This window comes from Anguilla anguilla, chromosome 3, assembly GCF_013347855.1.
Source record: "Anguilla anguilla isolate fAngAng1 chromosome 3, fAngAng1.pri, whole genome shotgun sequence".
Lineage (NCBI taxonomy): Eukaryota > Metazoa > Chordata > Actinopteri > Anguilliformes > Anguillidae > Anguilla > Anguilla anguilla.
The window spans coordinates 5,609,186-5,628,474 of record NC_049203.1 but is presented as its reverse complement, the minus strand read 5'-3'; the positions used below and the strand labels follow the sequence as shown (position 1 = coordinate 5,628,474).

General features: G+C 40.2%; 2 protein-coding genes and 1 pseudogene across 3 annotated transcripts in view; all 3 read left to right on the top strand.

Moving 5' to 3' along the window:
* LOC118223812 (immunoglobulin superfamily member 3-like) overlaps window positions 1-663 on the top strand; it is an 11,138-nt gene extending 10,475 nt beyond the window's left edge. For both annotated transcript variants that reach the window (XM_035410807.1, XM_035410806.1), the window contains exons 3-4: window positions 1-151; window positions 325-663. The exon at window positions 1-151 is cut by the window's left edge and continues 203 nt beyond it. In XM_035410807.1, the coding sequence (XP_035266698.1) occupies window positions 1-151; window positions 325-425 (252 nt within the window). In that variant the 3' untranslated portion in view covers window positions 426-663. The remainder of the gene's footprint in view (window positions 152-324) is intronic.
* A 6,043-nt stretch (window positions 664-6,706) lies between these two features.
* LOC118223808 lies at window positions 6,707-8,631 on the top strand. The gene is made up of 4 exons (XM_035410801.1): window positions 6,707-6,760; window positions 6,909-7,256; window positions 7,771-8,124; window positions 8,300-8,631. The coding sequence occupies exons 1-4, from the start codon at window positions 6,718-6,720 to the stop codon at window positions 8,401-8,403; spliced, it is 849 nt and encodes a 282-aa protein (XP_035266692.1). The 5' UTR covers window positions 6,707-6,717; the 3' UTR covers window positions 8,404-8,631.
* A 6,838-nt stretch (window positions 8,632-15,469) lies between these two features.
* Window positions 15,470-18,405, top strand: LOC118223817 (annotated as a pseudogene).
* Window positions 18,406-19,289: the final 884 nt, after the last annotated feature.

The following is a 19,289-nucleotide window of genomic DNA, read 5'->3' as shown; positions in this document are numbered from 1 at the left end:
AGGAGCTCTGGGGCTGTGTCTCCCACACAGAGCTGTGTCTACAACTTCCCCAAGAGGAACCTCAGCCCCTCTGATGCTGGGACTTACTACTGTGCTGTGGCCACCTGTGGGGAGATCCTGTTTGGGAACGGGACCAAGCTGAATGTTAAGGGTAAGCTTTTTTAAATGAATGTACAGCATGATAGCACATATAGTATTGATTCACAATTGTAATGTAAAACTATATTTAACTAGGAAAATATATTGATTTTTACATCATTTTTTTTGTAGTAACAACAAAATCTCAATGTCATTCACAAAATCCTAAACACATTTATATTTCAGGAGGTGAATTATCCACGCTTGTCTGGCTCTCGATCATACGGACTGGAGTTCTCTGTTGCATGTTGCCCATATTTGTCCTCATCTATTGCAAAAAGGCATAAATAATGATGATATTATGGGATTCATACCATTAAATCAGCGAATCATATTCATATTAATACCTCCTTCTGGGTATTCTTTTTCTCCTTCTTCTTCTTATAATGACTTTTTTCCAGAACACAATCCCTGTTTACAAATTACCCTGGTGTATGAATCCTAATTTTGGCATAATAGCATATGACAGCTGATGTTACTCAGTGTAACAGTGTAATGCAATTAAAATGAATTTCAATCATTTGAAATGGTTTTGATTATGTTCCTGATACTCAAAAGTATTTGAACACCGACAATCATAACAGAAGGACTTTGTCAACTTTAGTCTGAAACTGTAAATACAAGATGCATTTATTTCAGTCTACGATAGCTGCTGGGTCTTTGTGAAGGAATCTTATTGTGGCCTGTTTGAGGGATCAAATGCATTTTTAGAGAAAACATGCAATTTGGAATAAACACTGCTATTCCAACATCAAAACAGAATTATTTCAAATCACACACATATAATAATGACTTAATGATACAAATGAAAATATATTTCAGTACAGAAAGTTCATGAACAGAACTTTGGCACTGAGAGCTAATGGTTTTCAAACAGCAGCATCAAACCGGGCGGGCAGGGTGGCATAGTGGTTAGCAGTGTTGCCTCGCAAGAAGGCTAGGCGTGCTCCTGCAGGTGCCCTTGACCAAGGCACTGGCCTCAGAACTGGAGTTGGTCCCCGGGCGCTGCACTGTGGCCGCCCTCTGCTCCCAAGTAACTAAGATGGGTCAAATGCAGAGGACAAATTACCCCACAGGGTTGAATGAAAGTATCTATCTAAACATACAGGTGAGACAGAGTATGTCTGAAATTCCTGTAATGTTACAGTATCTTAAGACTGTTATCGCCATTCATCTTTTTATGACAAAAATGTATCATAGTGTGGTGCAGCCAATATTTTCGGAATTGGAAAAAACTTGTACTGATCAGTAACAGCAAAAGCTCATGCTTAACCTCCTCTATCACATATTCATGCAGAGTGTGTCTCATTGATGGTCATTCATTTCCACTAAGGGCTAATGCTACATGTATAGCAGGCTGTGCCTTTAAAATAGGCCTGACGAGGGCCTGGCTACCATTCAGTCTGAGGTCTGTCTGTTCTGCCCAGTATTGTGACCAGGTGGCATAGATACATTTGTGCCAAACAGAGAAATCTGTCAGTTTCACACTATTTTAGGATTTAATTATTAGTTATTAAATGTGCAAACATTCTTGTAAGCATCACATTGTACATGGAAAGATCCCAGCGTTAAATGATTGATCAGTTTTCAAGTTGCTTTTTGTCAAGCCTCAACTCAAAGTTAGGACATGCTGTAATATTTGGAACGCTAACACTAGTTGCTTGGAGCTAATTTAAGATGCCCTAGCTTCATAGTGCTCATTAATCTTGGAAGATAGATTTTGCACTGAACATCCAGGCATTAGAGTGACAAGTGTAATGCGTACAAGAAAAATAAAACAACTAGCATAATGTGGGCATGATGCACTTTTCACTTTGGTGGGCTCATGGGTCTATATCATGTTTGATCGTGAGAGTGGACTGCCCGGCGAACAGTGCCAGTGCTATGTCAGTTTCTAAAGAGCTCCAAGGAGCTTTCAGGGAACGTAGGAACCTTTGTCAGGGAGTAGGATAGCCCCGCCCCTGCCACTATTACATAGATTCACAAATATCATGATCACTTTTCTAGTTAGGATCATCTTCCACAGTGTAAACATCATCATCGTCATCATCATCGTCATTGTTAACATCACCAATACCACCCACCACCTCATAATCATCATTGTCATAATTTTTCACCTTATTTCAGACAATGAACAATTTGACTGAATGATTTATGTTTAATAATTTGACGAGTGTTTAATAATTATTCTGTGGTAAATAGGTATTCTCGACTGCATGCAGGCAGTCTGTCTCTAAAGGATGTTTAGAGATAGATATCAGAATGACACCCTGGTCAGTCACTAGGTGCAGTACCATGAAGTTTCGATCCTGAGAATTATATCTACAAAACAGGCAATTATTACACCATTTGCATAATTTAATAATCATTAAAATAATACAAACAAAAACAGAGTTACTGGTGTTGAATCCAATGAACGTAAACCAAACAGTTTTATATACGGTACGTACAGTACAGACACACAAGCAATTAACTGCACTTATAATGGAATTCCACACAGGTCTGATTCCAGATCCCTCAAGAATGGAAGTTTTGTGGCTTGATGCTCATGCTGTAACCCGCCCCCTGGTGTCAGGAGCTGGGAATGCACCCGTTCTCTGAGGAAGAGCGGTGAACACGTACTCAGCTGCTGTGTAGCATTAATCACACTGGACCCATTCTTTTGCATTTCACAGAAATGTCTGTGTTTTGTGACCATGATTCACATTATAATGTTTGTTGTCAAAAAGTCAAACAACAGAAAGGGCTGCAGGTAGTATGTCGGTGGGGTTGGTAGGGTGACAGTTATTCTGCTTGTTTAGGGGAGGAACTCTCAAAACATTTCCATAAAACATACATTTGTATGGCTTTTAAAATGCTCCTGGGACAGAGTTATTCTAGTTGAGGAGTACAATAATAAAAGGAAGGCATTAAAGGTCACATGGGCAGACACTTTGGCTGATATATTTCCATCTCTGAGTTCACTGCACTGCTTATTGTTTCTGAAAGCTTTTGCACAAGGCTCTCTCTTTCATTACAAGTAAAATGTGTTTGTCTGTTTCAGACTGCTCTGTTTTGGTGACAGGGGAGGTCTAGTTTTTTTCCACTCACAGCCTTATACATTCAGCTCTACACAGACCAGAGCTGCACAGGAAGACTGACCTGCAGCTCCTCCCTCTCTCAGCGCTGAAACTACACTGATGCTCCGATCAAATTTATTCACTTCACACCTCAGACCACCTTTCCATTACATGAGACCAGAAAAGAGCGGCTTAGAAACCAGTGCGCTTATATTTACAATCTGTCTCCAAGATTTAAATACATACTCAATAAGTCTGAAATGATGTGATCACTCAGCATCTTGATCATTCCACTTCTTTTCCTGCCCTGATGGTACGTTCCATGGTAATGTGACCAACTGTGGTGACACAGGCCATTAAAGTGTTCTACTCATTCAGGACATGCAGTATTCTTCGTAATGAATGTATGTAGTGAGTAAAGTCTAGAGCAGAATGGACTCACATGAAACTATCCTTGTATCATGGGGGAGGTGGGGGGGTTTGACAAACAGGGTGTGAGTGCATAGCTGAGGGGGAAGAGAGAGTGCGTGCCTGTGTGTGTGTGTGTGTGTGACCAAAGAGAGCAGTATCCTAGCAAGTTAGGTTCCATTGGGTACTAGGGGGCAGGGGGCAGGGCAGTATTAATTATTGTCCAGTACTGTTTTTGTTTCCTGCTTATAACGTCTTTCCTTTGAGAGCGTGCTTAAGATCACGCTCTGAGACCTGCTTGCTGGTCTGAGGGGGTGTTTTTTGCACAATGCTGGAGGTGCAGCTCTCTTTGTGGTTTGGTCGGACTCTCTGGCCACTGACTCAAAACAAAACCCCTGAGCTCTGCCTTTGTGGTTTCCTGCATACACCCCTTTCATACGTCACCTAATAAGCCCCCCCCCCTCTCTCTCTCTCTCTTCTCTTTCTCACCCCTTTCATATGTCACCTAGTAAGCCCCCCCCCCTCTCTCTCTCTCTCTCTCTCTCTCTCTCTCACCCCTTTCATATGTCACCTAGTAAGCCCCCTCTCTCTTTCTCTCTCTCTCTCTCTCTCACCCCTTTCATATGTCACATAGTAAGCCACCCTCTCTCTCTCTCTCTCTCTCTCTCACCCCTTTCATATGTCGTCTAGTAAGCCACCCTCTCTCTCTCTCTCTCTCTCACCCCTTTCATATGTCACCTAGTAAGCCACCCTCTCTCTCTCTCTCTCTCTCTCTCTCTCTCTCCTTCAGAGGGATCTGAACCATCTGTGCTCTCGTGATATAATCAGTGATTATATGTATTAGCCCACAAACTGAAAAACTAATGAAAAAACTTCATTTAAAAAAAAAAACAAAACAGAAGGAGTAAAATGGAACCTACAATCATGCAGAGGCAAGAGACACCCAAAAACACAACGTTTCACAATAAAAGAAAAGGATCCTTACAACAGTGAGGAAGGCCCTTTTATAAGGCAGAGTGATTAGGCGATGGGTATCTATCTCTTTCCTCCTTTCTCTCTCTACATTTCTCAGCACTTCAGAGGGCTGTAAGAAATCTTTCACTTGCAGTTTGAAAGCTTTATAATCATAGTTTTTCGTTAGCCGTTTCATTAACTTTCACTGAGCTCAATACAACATTTGACATGTTGGTAAAATAGGTGCTTAAACACTGTACAAATATAAACAATTTTATTTAATACCTAACAAAGTTTAGTATCCAATGACTCTTCTTAATAATACGTTTAACCTTATAGCCCATCTGATGCAGTGCTGGGGTTGGCCACTGTATGACAGGGTGGAAAAAATTAAGTAAAAAATATACTTGGCCTTATTTTAGTCCAGGAACTGAAAAACAACAGAAAACATTTCATTAATAAAAAGATTCGGCAGAGGCCAAAAGTCCACAACAAATAAAACTTCAAACACAAGAGCGACCATTCAGAAAAAAAGACTCCTTACACCTGAAAGCAAGGCCCTTTCATAATGATTAACCAATGAGGAGGAGCTGGCCTAATTACAATGAGCCACACCTGCCCCCCTGCCTGTGAGAAGGGCAGGTGCTGTCCATGGTCTTGTTTTAAACGAATGTGCTGGTTGCAGTTGTGCAAAAAGACTAAAGGAACCATTAAATGCAAATAGATTGAACTGACGCTTCATTGGCCAGGAGAGATAACAGAGGTAGTTCCCATAATGAGGCCATTGTGATGTCATCCAGTGACAGAACCTCAGGCCTCTGACATTGACACCCTGGATATGGACAATCTACGTCATGTATGTTATTGCTGGTACATTGCTCATTATATGATGAGAAAATATTTCAGTAATGAATTATGAGTTGTGGAATTAGAAATCATTAAATTACATATTAAAAGCCACCTCTCCCTAGCTTCAGTGCAGTGCAAAATCACAATATAAGATCAGGTGTGACATCACAGTATGAACATTCCAGTGAGCTGCCCAATGTTCTGAAGTCATTAGCATAATCAGCCATTCTAACATTTCTTGACCACTTTTTTATGTTATCAGATGAAAGAAGGTGAAAAATTGCAAAAATGCCTGTGAATGCAGATTCCCAGCCCTGTGCAGCTACGGGCAGCACTGACACCTACTGTCCTATCCCAGAGAGAGCAGAGAAATTCAGCACCATGGACAATGCACACACAAACACACACGCAAACACACACACACACACACACACACAACAATACACACACACACCCAGACATATACACACACACACACACACACACATACACAGACACACAACCATACACACCCACACATATACACGCGCACACACGCAAACACACACACACACACACAGACACACACACACACACACATAACCATATGCACCCACACATATACACACGCACACACGCACACACACACACACACAACCACACGCACACACATTTACATACACAAAGACGCACAACCACACACAAAGGCAGACACTCATACACATACACACACACACACACACACACACACAACCATACACACATACACACACACACACACACAACACACAAACAAACACACACACACACAGAGACATACACCTCCACAAATACTTGCGCGCACATACACACACACACACACACACATAGACAGAACCATACACACCACACATACACACAAGCACACACACACATATTAAACCGTAGTACGAATTAAGGTGCCATTTTCAATCTAAAGTTATTCTTAAAGTAGACTATTTAAAACATTATGAAGACTTCCAAATTAGTGCACTGTAAATAACAACTGAATTACTATTATTATTTGACCTTTATTACGCAGGATGGAAATAATGACAACAGTGTTCTTTTTTTACACTGATGGTGTGTATCAGCGGATGCTTGCACCACTCTTGTGCACCCAATAATTTGCTTCATTAAGCAGCCAATCAAATCTGCCCCTGACATGTGCCCTCCTACTGTTCAGTGAATGATGAGAAATTATTATCTCAAGCCCTCCTTTTATCTGTACAGTTTGAGTTTTACAGTGCAGAGGACAAACAGGGTCTCAGGCAGAGAAGAGTCTCCAGAAGAGGAGAGTTCAGATACAGTGATGCCACCACTCTGTGCTGTTCTTGTGCTTTTCAGCAAAGTCTGTAAGTGTATAATTTGTATTGACTTGTCAGACAAAATAACTTTACATTCCGACTGTATAGACCTCTTTATACAGAGATTGTTGTGGTTTTTAATTACGTATTTCACACTGCCATTTGCATTGAAATATTGTTTTCTGTCGTCTTACAGATGGTCTGCTTGGGAATATAATTCAGCCTGACACGCTGGTGCGAGCTCAGATCGGAGACACTGTGACTCTCCCATGCTTCTACTCTGAAAACGTTTTTGATATCAGTTGGTATAAGCAGCCTCTTGGACAGAAGATTCAACACATTGCAGTGCACGTTGTAAAAGAAAATGATCCTCAATTGTTCAATGAGTTTAACAACAGTACGCGCCTCAGTGCTAAAGGAACAAAGGGGAGCTTTAACCTGACTGTGTCACAAGTAGAGCCATCAGATTCAGCCACATACCACTGCGCTATGATGCCCTTCAGAGAGACCATCTTTGGAGATGGAACAACTTTAATGGTGATGGGTAAATATGAACCTAAAATGATGCTTTACAGTAGTTACAGGCTTGCAACAAAATACTTTGCTCACTGGCACAATACCAGTGAAATATTGCAGAAAAGTGTTATTTTTATAAATAAATAAACATCTGGAATATGCTTTTTAAAACTGAATTTAAATTATCCTAGGAAAGCAGATTTTTCTTTTAGGGTAGGGTTAGCCAAACTCTGTTTTGTGTGTTCGTGTATTGGATCAGTGCTCTGTTAAAATATATTAAGGTATGCTGTTGTTTAAGACATTGCATGTTAAGCCAAACACTGTAAATTTGCATTATGATTTTCTGAAGTCTTTAATGAAACATCACAAATAGACAAATAGGCAGTTTTGCATGCATTGGTCACTAATCCAGATTGGGAAGTTCAGCCACGGCCTAGATTCAATACTGTGTTAATCATGGTAATAACTGTAGCAAAGCACATATATAATGATTGAGTCCAAGCATATGTCCTGTTATGTTATTAATTGTTAAAATTCTTCAGGTTCAGAGTCACACAACAGGACAGTAGTACTGCAGCAGCCCGAGTCTGAGTCAGTGCAGCCAGGAGACTCTGCGACTCTGCAGTGTACAGTACACACTGAGACCTGTGCAGGAGAACACAGTGTGTACTGGTTCAGACAGGGCTCAGGAGAGTCCCCTCCAGGAATCATTTCCACCCATGGAACCAGGAGTGATGAGTGCCAGAGGAGCTCTGGGGCTGTGTCTCCCACCCAGAGCTGTGTCTACAACTTCCCCAAGAGGAACCTCAGCCCCTCTGATGCTGGGACTTACTACTGTGCTGTGGCCACCTGTGGGGAGATCCTGTTTGGGAACGGGTCCAAGCTGGATTTTAAGGGTAAGCTCATTTAAATGTATGTACGATCTAATAGCACAGTTAGTATTGATTCACAATTGTAATGTAAAACTATATTTAACTAGGAAAATATATAGATTTTTACATAATTTTATTTGTAGTAACAAAAAAATCTCAATGTTATTCACAATATCCTAAACACATATTTATATTTCAGGAGGTGAATTATCCACGCTTGTCTGGCTCTCGATCATACGGACTGGAGTTCTCTGTTGCATGTTGCCCATATTTGTCCTCATCTATTGCAAAAGGCATAAATAATGATGATATTATGGGATTCATACCATTAAATCAGCGAATCATATTCATATTAATACCTCCTTCTGGATATTCTTTTTCTCCTTCTTCTTCTTATAATGACTTTTTTTCCAGAACACAGTCCCTGTTTACAAATTACCCTGGTGTATGAATCCTAATTTTGGCATAATAGCATATGACAGCTGATGTTACTCAAACAGTGTAATGCAATTAAAATGAATTTCAATCATTTGAAATGGTTTTGATTATGTTCCTGATACTCAAAAGTATTTGAACACCGACAATCATAACAGAAGGACTTTGTCAACTTTAGTCTGAAACTGTAAATACAAGATGCATTTATTTCAGTCTACGATAGCTGCTGGATCTTTGTGAAGGAATCTTATTGTGGCCTGTTTGAGGGATCAAATGCATTTTTAGAGAAAACATGCAATTTGGAATAAACACTGCTATTCCAACATCAAAACAGAATTATTACAAATCACACACATATAATAATGACTTAATGATACAAATGAAAATATATTTCAGTACAGAAAGTTCATGAACAGAACTTTGGCACTGAGAGCTAATGGTTTCCAAACAGCAGCATCAAACCGGGCGTGCAGGGTGGCGTAGTGGTTAGCAGTGTTGCCTCGCAAGAAGGCTAGGCGTGCTCCTGCAGGTGCCCTTGACCAAGGCACTGGCCTCAGAACTGGAGTTTGTCCCCGGGCGCTGCACTGTGGCCGCCCTCTGCTCCTAAGTAACTAAGATGGGTCAAATGCAGAGGACAAATTACCCCACAGGGTTGAATGAAAGTATCTATCTAAACATACAGGTGAGACAGAGTATGTCTGAAATTCCTGTAATGTAACAGTATCTTAAGACTGTTATCGCCATTCGTCTTTTTATGACAGAAATGTATCATGGTGTGGTCCAGCCAATATTTTCGGTGCTGTAAATAAAATCTGTATCGGTCAGTAATGGCAAATGCTCATGCTTAACCTCGTATCACATATTCATGCAGAGTATGTCTCATTGATGGTATTCATTCCCACTAAGGGCTAATGCTACATGTATAGCAGGCTGTGCCTTTAAATAGGCCTGACAAGGGCCTGGTTACCATTCAGTCTGAGGTCTGTCTGTTCTGCCCAGTATTGTGACCTGGTGGCATAGATACATTTATGCCAAACAGAGAAATCTGTCAGTTTCACACTATTTTAGGATTTAATTATTAGTTATTAAATGTGCAAACTTTCTTGTAAGCATCACATTGTACATGGAAAGATCCCAGCGTTAAATGATTGATCAGTTTTCAAGTTGCTTTTTGTCGAGCCTCAACTCAAAGTTAGGACATGCCGTAATATTTGGAACGCTAACACTAGTTGCTTGGAGCTAATTTAAGCTGCGTTAGCTTCATAGTGCTCATTAATCTTGGAAGATAGATTTTGCACTGAACATCCAGGCATTAAAGTGACAAGTGTAATGCGTACAAGAAAAATAAAACAACTAGCATAATGTGGGCATGATGCACTTTTCACTTTGGTGGGCTCATGGGTCTATATCACGTTTGATCGTGGAGAGTGACTGCCCGGCGAACAGTGCCAGTGCTATGTCAGTTTCTAAAGAGCTCCAAGGAGCTTTCAGGGAACGTAGGAACCTTTGTCAGGGAGTAGGATAGTCCCGCCCCTGCCACTATTACATAGATTCACAAATATCATGATCACTTTTCTAGTCAGGATCATCTTCCACAGTGTTAACATCATCATCATCATCATCATCACCGTCATTGTTAACATCACCAATATCACCACCTCATCATCATCATCATCATTGTCATAATTTTTCACCTTATTTCAGACAATGAACCAATTTGACTAAATGATTTAAGTTTAATAATTTGACGAGTGTTTAATAATTATTCTGTGGTAAATAGGTATTCTCGACTGCATGCAGGCAGTCTGTCTCTAAAGGATGTTTAGAGATAGACATCAGAATGACACCCTGGTCAGTCACTAGGTACAGTACCATGAAGTTTCGATCCTGAGAATTATATCTACAAAACAGGCAATTATTACACCATTTGCATAATTTAATAATCATTAAAATAATAAAAACGAAAACGAGTTACTGGTGTTGAATCCAGGGAACATAAACCAAACAGATCTATATACGGTACGTACAGTACATCTACACAAGCAGTTAACTGCATTTATAATGGAAGTCCACACAGGTCTGATTCCAGATCCCTCAATAATGGAAGTTTTGTGGCTTGATATCCATGCTGTAACCCGCCCCTTGGTGTCAGGAGCTGGGAATGCACCCGTTCTCTGAGGAAGAGCGGTGAACATGTACTCAGCTGCTGTGTAGCATTAATCACACTGGACCCATTCTTTTGCATTTCACAGAAATGTCTTCTGTGTTTTGTGACCATGATTCACATTATAATGTTTGTTGTCAAAAAGTCAAACAACAGAAAGGGCTGCAGGTAGTATGGCGGGGGGTGGGGTGGTAGGGTGACAGTTATTCTGCTTGTTTATAGGGGAGGAACTCTCAAAACATTTCCATAAAACATACAGTATGGCTTTTAAAATGCTCCTGGACAGAGTTATTCTAGTTGAGGAGTACAATAATAAAAGGAAGGCATTAAAGGTCACATGGGCAGACACTTTGGCTGATATATTTCCATCTCTGAGTTCACTGCACTGCTTACTGTTTCTGAAAGCTTTTGCACACGGCTCTCTCTTTCATTACAAGTAAATGTGTTTGTCTGTTTCAGACTGCTCTGTTTTGGTGACAGGGGAGGTCCAGTTATTTTCCACTCACAGCCTTATACATTCAGCTACACAGACCAGAGCTGCACAGGAAGACTGACCTGCAGCTCCTCCCTCTCTCAGCGCTGAAACTACACTGACGCTCCGATCAAATTTATTCACTTCACACCTCAGACCACCTTTCCATTACATGAATGAGACCAGAAAAGCGGGACTTAGAAACCAGTGCGCTATATTTACAATCTGTCTCCAAGATTTAAATACATACTCAATAAGTCTGAAATGATGTGATCACTCAGCATCTTGATCATTCCACTTCTTTTCTGCCCTGATGGTACGTACGTCATGGTCATGTGACCAGCTGTGGTGACACGGGCCATTAAAGTGTTCTACTCATTCAGGACATGCAGTATTCTTCGTAATGAATGTATGTAGTGAGTAAAGTCTAGAGCAGAATGGACTCACATGAAAACTATCCTTGTATCATGGGGGAGGTGGGGGGTTTGACAAACAGGGTGTGAGTGCATAGCTGAGGGGGAAGAGGGAGTGCGTGCCGTGTGCCTTGTGTGGTGTGTGTGTTGTGTGACCAAAGAGAGCAGTATCCTAGCAAGTTAGGTTCCATTGGGTACTAGGGGCAGGGGCAGGGGGCAGGGCAGTATTAAGTATTGTCCAGTACTGTTTTTGTTTCCTGTTATAACGTCTTTCCTTTGAGAGCGTGCTTAAGATCACGCTCTGAGACCTGCTTGCTGGTCTGAGGGGGTGTTTTTTGCACAATGCTGGAGGTGCAGCTCTCTCTCTGTGGTTTGGTCCGACTCTCTGGCCACTGACTCAAAACAAAACCCCTGAGCTCTGCCTTTGTGGTTTCCTGCATACACCCGTTCATACGTCACCTATTAAGCCCCCCCCCCCTCTCTCTCTCTTTCTCACCCCTTTCATATGTCACCTAGTAAGGCGCCCCCCCCCCCTCTCTCTCTTCTCTCACCCTTTCATATGTCACCTAGTAAGCCACCTCTCTCTCTCTCTCTCTCTCACCCTTTCATATGTCACCTAGTAAGCCCCCTCTCTCCCTCTCTCTCTCTCTCTCTCTCTCTCACCCCTTTCATATGTCACCTAGTAAGCCACCCTCTCTCTCTCTCTCTCTCTCTCTCACCCCTTTCATATGTCACCTAGTAAGCCACCCTCTCCTCTCTCTCTCTCTCACCCCTTTTATGTCACCTAAAGCCACCCTCTCTCTCTCTCTCTCTCACCCTTTCATATGTCACCTAGTAAGCCACCCTCTCTCTCTCTCTCTCTCTCTCACCCCTTTCATATGTCACCTAGTAAGCCACCCTTCTCTCTCTCTCTCTCACCCCTTTCATATGTCACCTAGTAAGCCACCCTCTCTCTCTCTCTCTCTCCTTCAGAGGGATCTGAACCATCTGTGCTCTCGTGATATAATCAGTGATTATATGTATTAGCCCACAAACTGAAAAACTAATGAAAAAACTTCATTAAAAAAAAAAAACAAAACAGAAGGAGTAAAATGGAACCTACAATCATGCAGAGGCAAAAAGTCAAGAGACACCCAAAAACACAACGTTTCACAATAAAAGAAAAGGATCCTTACAACAGTGAGGAAGGCCCTTTTATAAGGCCCAGTGATTAGGCGATGGGTATCTATCTCTTTCCTCCTTTCTCTCTCTACATTTCTCAGCACTTCAGAGGGCTGTAAGAAATCTTTCACTTGCAGTTTGAAAGCTTTATAATCATGGTTTTCGTTAGCCATTTCATTAACTTTCACTGAGCTCAATACAACATTTGACATGTTGGTAAAATAGGTGCTTAAACACTGTACAAATATAAACAATTTTATAATACCTAACAAAGTTTAGTATCCAATGACTCTTCTTAATAATACTTTAGCCTTATAGCCCTTCTGATGCAGTGCTGGGGTTGGCCACTGTATGACAGGGTGGAAAAAATTAAGTAAAAAATACTTGGCCTTATTTTAGTCCAGGAACTGAAAAACAACAGAAAACATTTCATTAATAAAAAGATTCCAAAAGTCCACAACAAATAAAACTTCAAACACAAGAGCGACCATTCAAAAAAAGACTCCTTACACCTGAAAGCAAGGCCCTTTCATAATGATTAAGCAATGAGGAGCAGCTGGCCTAATTACAATGAGCCACACCTGCCCCCTGCCTGTGAGAAGGGCCGGTGCTGTCCATGGTCTTGTTTTAAACGAAAGTGCTGGTTGCAGTTGTGCAAAAAGACTAAAGGAACCCGTTTGAAAAAGTTTCATTGCTGCTCATGCATGTCATGTATTTTGAGAGCCTAATTTATGATGTTTAAAAATGTATTTATATTTAAAAACGTTTATATACTCTAAGTTTAAATGCAAATAGATTGAACTGACGCTTCATTGAGACACGGCCAGGAAGATAACAGAGGTAGTTCCCATAATGAGGCATTGTGATGTCATCCAGTGACAGAACCTCAGGCCTCTGACATTGACACCCTGGATATGGACAATCTACGTCATGTATGTTATTGCTGGTACATTTCATTATATGATGAGAAAATATTTCAGTAATAAATTATGAGGTGTGGAATTAGAAATCATTAAATTACATATTAAAAGACACCTCGCCCTAGCTTCAGTGCAGTGCAAAATCACAATATAAGATCAGGTGTGACATCACAGTATGAACATTCCAGTGAGCTGCCCAATGTTCTGAAGTAATTAGCATAATCAGCCATTCTAACATTTCTTGACCACTTTTTTATGTTATCAGATGAAAGAAGGTGAAAAATTGCAAAAATGCCTGTGAATGCAGATTCCTAGCCCTGTGCAGCTACGGGCAGCACTGACTCCTACTGTTCCATCCCAGAGAGAGCAGAGAAATTCAGCACCATGGACAATGCACACACAAACACACACGCAAAACACACACACAACACACACACACACACACACACACACACACACACACAACAATACACACACACACCAGACATACACACACACACACACACATACACAGACACACAACCATACACACCCACACATATACACGCACACACACAACCAAACACACACACAAACCACACCCACCACATACACACACACACACCACACACACACACACACACACACACACACACACACACACACACAACCACACGCACACACATTTACATACACAAAGACGAACAACCACAGATACACAAACACACACACACACACAAAGGCACACACACACACACACACACACACACACACACACAACCATACACACATACACACATACACACACACACGTATACACACACAACCATACACACATACACACACACACACACACAACACACAAACACACACACACACAGAGACATACACCTCCACAAATACTTGCGCGCACATACACACACACACACACACACACACACACACACATACACACAACCATACACACCACACATACACACACGCACACACACACATATTAAACCGTAGTACGAATTAAGGTGCCATTTTCAATCTAAAGTTATTCTTAAAGTAGCCTATTTAAAACTATGTGAGGACTTCCACATTACTGCACTGTAAATAACAACTGAATTATTATTATTATTTGACCTTTATTACGCAGGATGGAAATAATGACAACAGTGTTTTTTTACACTGATGGTGTGTATCAGCGGATGCTTGCACCACTCTTGTGCACCCAATAATTTGCTTCATTAAACAGCCAATCAAATCTGCCCCTGACATGTGCCCTCCTACTGTTCAGTGAATGAAGAGAAATTATTATCTCAAGTCCTCCTCTTATCTGTACAGTTTGAGTTTTACAGCGCAGAGGACAAACAGGGTCTCAGGCAGAGGAGAGTCTCCAGAAGAGGAGAGTTCAGATACAGTGATGCCACCACTCTGTGCTGTTCTTGTGCTTTTCAGCAAAGTCTGTAAGTGTATAATTTTATTGACTTGTCAGACAAAATAACTTTACATTCGGACTGTATAGACCTATTTATACAGAGATTGTTGTGGTTTTTAATTGCGTATTTCACACTGCCATTTGCATTGAAATATTGTTTTCTGTCGTCTTACAGATGGTCTGCTTGGGAATATAATTCAGCCTGACACGCTGGTGCGAGCTCAGATCGGAGACACTGTGACTCTCCCATGCTTCTACTCTGTAAACTTTATGATATCAGTTGGTATAAGCAGCCTCTTGGACAGAAGATTCAGCACATTGCAGTGCAAGTTTAAAGAAAATGTACTCAATTGTTCAATGAGTTTAAAACAGTAAACGCTTCAGTGCTAAAGCAGAAAGGGGAGCTTTAACCTGACTGTGTCACGAGTAGAGCCATCAGATTCAGCCACATACCACTGCGCTATGATGCCCTACAGAGAGACCATCTTTGGAGATGGAACAACTTTAATGGTGATGGGTAAATATGAACCTAAAATGATGCTTTACAGTAGTTACAGGCTTGCAACAAAATACTTTGCTCACTGGCACAATACCAGTGAAATATTGCAGAAAAGTGTTATTTTTATAAATAAATAAACATCTGGAATATGCTTTTTAAAAGTGAATTTAAATTATCCTAGGAAAGCAGATCTTTCTTTTAGGGTAGGGTTAGCCAAACTCTGTTTGTGTGTTGTGTATTGGATCAGTGCTATGTTAAAATATATTAAGGTATACTGTTGTTTAAGACATTGCATGTTAAGCCAAACACTGTAAATTTGCATTATGATTTTCTAAAGTCTTTAATGAAACACACAAATAGACAAATAGGCAGTTTTGCATGCATTGGTCACTAATCCAGATTGGGAAGTTCAGCCACGGCCTAGATTCAATACTGTGTTAATCATGGTAATAACTGTAGCAAAGCACATATATAATGATTGAGTCCAAGCATATGTCCTGTTATGTTATTAATTGTTAAAATTCTTCAGGTTCAGAGTCACACAACAGGACAGTAGTACTGCAGCAGCCCGAGTCTGAGTCAGTGCAGCCAGGAGACTCTGTGACTCTGCAGTGTACAGTACACACTGAGACCTGTGCAGGAGAACACAGTGTGTACTGGTTCAGACAGGGCTCAGGAGAGTCCCCTCCAGGAATCATTTACACCCATGGAACAGGAGTGATGAGTGCCAGAGGAGCTCTGGGGCTGTGTCTCCCACACAGAGCTGTGTCTACAACTTCCCCAAGAGGAACCTCAGCCCTCTGATGCTGGGACTTACTACTGTGCTGTGGCCACCTGTGGGGAGATCCTGTTTGGGAACGGGACCAAGCTGAATGTTGAGGGTAAGGAAAACAAATCAATCACATAGTAAAAGCATCAGTTTTTAAAAGATTCATGCATTTTTTATGTAATGTTTTTTGTGAGGCAAAGGACAAATGTTGTATTAAGTCATTGCAACAGTAGAACATATTTCATCTGAAATATTGGATTACTGTTTAAATGTTTTAATTAATTTCTATATTGTTAGTTGTTAGTTAAGTTAAGTTGTTTGTAAATTGTTTGCTATCCCTCATTTTCATTCCATGCTGATCAGTTCATTGGACAGTCTTCCTATCAATGTCTTTCAATGCTCTTATTAATATTTTCATGCAGGGTGTTTACTAACTCTTCCTTTTAAAATGTCAGGGAATAAAAATCTTCTTCTTTACTGCTTGGCGGGAGCTTTGATGTTGAGCGTGATCCTAAATATTGTCCTCGCTCTGAAGAGGAGGAAAGGCTGTGAGAATTGCAAAGGTAAGAGACAAAGTTATCAATGTGTGGTATATGTCATGATTATCTTTTACAACATTGTAGTTATATTTTTGTTATATAAAATCAGACTAGTATAAAACATGCAAGATTGTAAAATACTCATTACATTACATTACATTTATTTGGCAGACACTTTTATCCAAAGCGATGTTCTCCATATCTTGAAGGGCGCAAAGTCAAGAAAAGAATGTCAACTGTGAAAATATGTTAAGTGTTTACTGCAAAGTAGTTGGCTTTCAAAATTTGAGAACAATTTTGTCATCCACATGTAAGGCCATTTCATTAATAGCATGCAGAAATATTCATATACAGTCCCAGTTCTATAAAACAACCTCAGGTGAAGTTACTCTGTTGGTGCAGGTGACCGTCTCCCACTGCTTTTAGATACATGCACATCATGTACGCAGATCGCATGTAGAAGAATGCCAGATGCCTCTTGAATTTATGACAATTCAACTTCTGATAATGATTCCAATGTTATTTTTTTTTTTGGTACTAGCTGGCACTAACCAAATTATAAAGACTATACTGTGACCCCAAGACAATTTAAAAAAATTCTTGAGCAGAAGGCAATAAGATTGAATGCGGAATAAGCTGAATTAACTGCCATCCAAACAAATTAAAATACTTTTTAAGTGATATGTAATCTCCATTGAAGCCTATCCTGATTCCCTGGTGATTATATAATCAATGCACTCCTCGGACATACTCCTCCTGGGATCAGCAACTTACGGTCATACAGTGGTGAATATAATTGACTATATGAAATACTGCTGGCAGAACTGCTACGACTGCTATGGATATTATTGTTAATAGTAACAATAATAGTAACATTATTATTATTATTATTATTATTATTATTATATTATAAGAAGAAGAAGATAAATAATGCAATTCAATGCAATTTATTTCTGTAGCGCTTTTTACAGAGAACTGTCACAAAGGCACTTTACAGAGTAGCCACAAAGAGACAGAACAAAAAGAACATAAAAAAGAACTAGAACAAGAAGTACAAAAAGAAGAACAGCTTTCTTATTTGATTGTACACCATTCAAAATCAGAGCATAATTAATTTCTTTCACCCACCAGCGGCTTATGTGCATTTTCATTTTACTGACACAGGAGCTGCATCAAACAACCAAGAGAGCGTTGAAGACATGGCGAGCAAACAGGTTAGAATATTAACTAGCTAACTAACTAACTAACTAATTAAAATAAGTAAATAACTAAATAAATAAATAAATAAGTCAATAAATAAAAAATAAAGTCAATTTCTGAGATGAATATCCGTGATAAATTATTATCAGAATGAGGCGTAATCATATGTGCTGTGTCGTGTTTTCTTTTTAGAGTCAAGAGGCAGCAATGAATTACGCTGCTTTGACGTTCACCACCAAGAAACCCAATGTGAGGAGGAACAAGAGGGAAGTGGAGAAAGAAACGGTTTACTCAGATATGAGATTTAGAGACTGCGAGTGAAGCTTTCCATAAAAATGTATTTGTCATAAGAATAATCAAACTGTCCCTCACTAGAGTTGGTGAACATTATGCCATGTGTGTGTAAATGATCTCACATTTATTGGATTTTCCAAGAGCTGTGCTTGTTCTTATATTTTGCTGTTTTTCAAATACACAAAGTAAAACTTGTACAGTATACTCCCTGACAGTGTCTGATAAATGGTCCTCAATGTTGAGTCGGTTTGGGGCAGTAGTGTAGTACATTGGTTAGGGAACAGGACGTGTTACCTGGTTCTCAGGTGAAGCACTGTCCTCATACCTGTTCCACTGAGCAAGGTTGTTAACCCCAGTGACTTCAGTATATATTAAACTGTACAAAACTCAACCGTGTTCACAGGTTAAATTATGTAAGTGTCTGTAAATTATATCCCAGAGAGATGGGAGAACATTAGGACTTCAAAACAAGAGCAGACTGTTATGTCTCAGCAGTGATTCACTGATTAGATGGAATCATGATGTTTGCAATGTACTGTTTTTGTGTTCAGGGTAGTCAATGATAAAAGTAAATAATAGATCCATTAATTTTGGGGTTCACAGGCATGGTACCTGCTGGGGAAAGTTGGGTTATTTCCCCAACTTTATGAAAGGTCAAATTCTGTCCTGACCACTCTTCACACATTGCAATAGTCATCACATACTTTGGTTTGCAACAGGCCACCACTGGTCAAATTGCATGTGTTGATAATTTTATTAATGAAAAGAAGCATAATTTTGTCTGAACTATTCCAGCTGAGAAGGGCTGGCCCTCAATGGCCCTGTTCGTCCTGAGACTTCTTCCCATTGGGGAGATTTTTCTTCCCTCTATTTGAGTGTTTTTCTTCTCATTGGGTTTGTTGTTGTTTTTTTATTCTGCTG

What these genes read in the sequence shown, in the direction of transcription:
- LOC118223808 (XM_035410801.1), top strand. Translation starts at nt 6,718, where the DNA reads ATGCCACCACTCTGTGCTGTTCTTGTGCTTTTCAGCAAAGTCT. An exon ending in AACAACTTTAATGGTGATGG is followed by an intron (nt 7,257 to 7,770) that starts GTAAATATGAAC and finishes AAAATTCTTCAG; the next exon opens with GTTCAGAGTCACACAACAGG. An exon ending in GTCCAAGCTGGATTTTAAGG is followed by an intron (nt 8,125 to 8,299) that starts GTAAGCTCATTT and finishes TTTATATTTCAG; the next exon opens with GAGGTGAATTATCCACGCTT.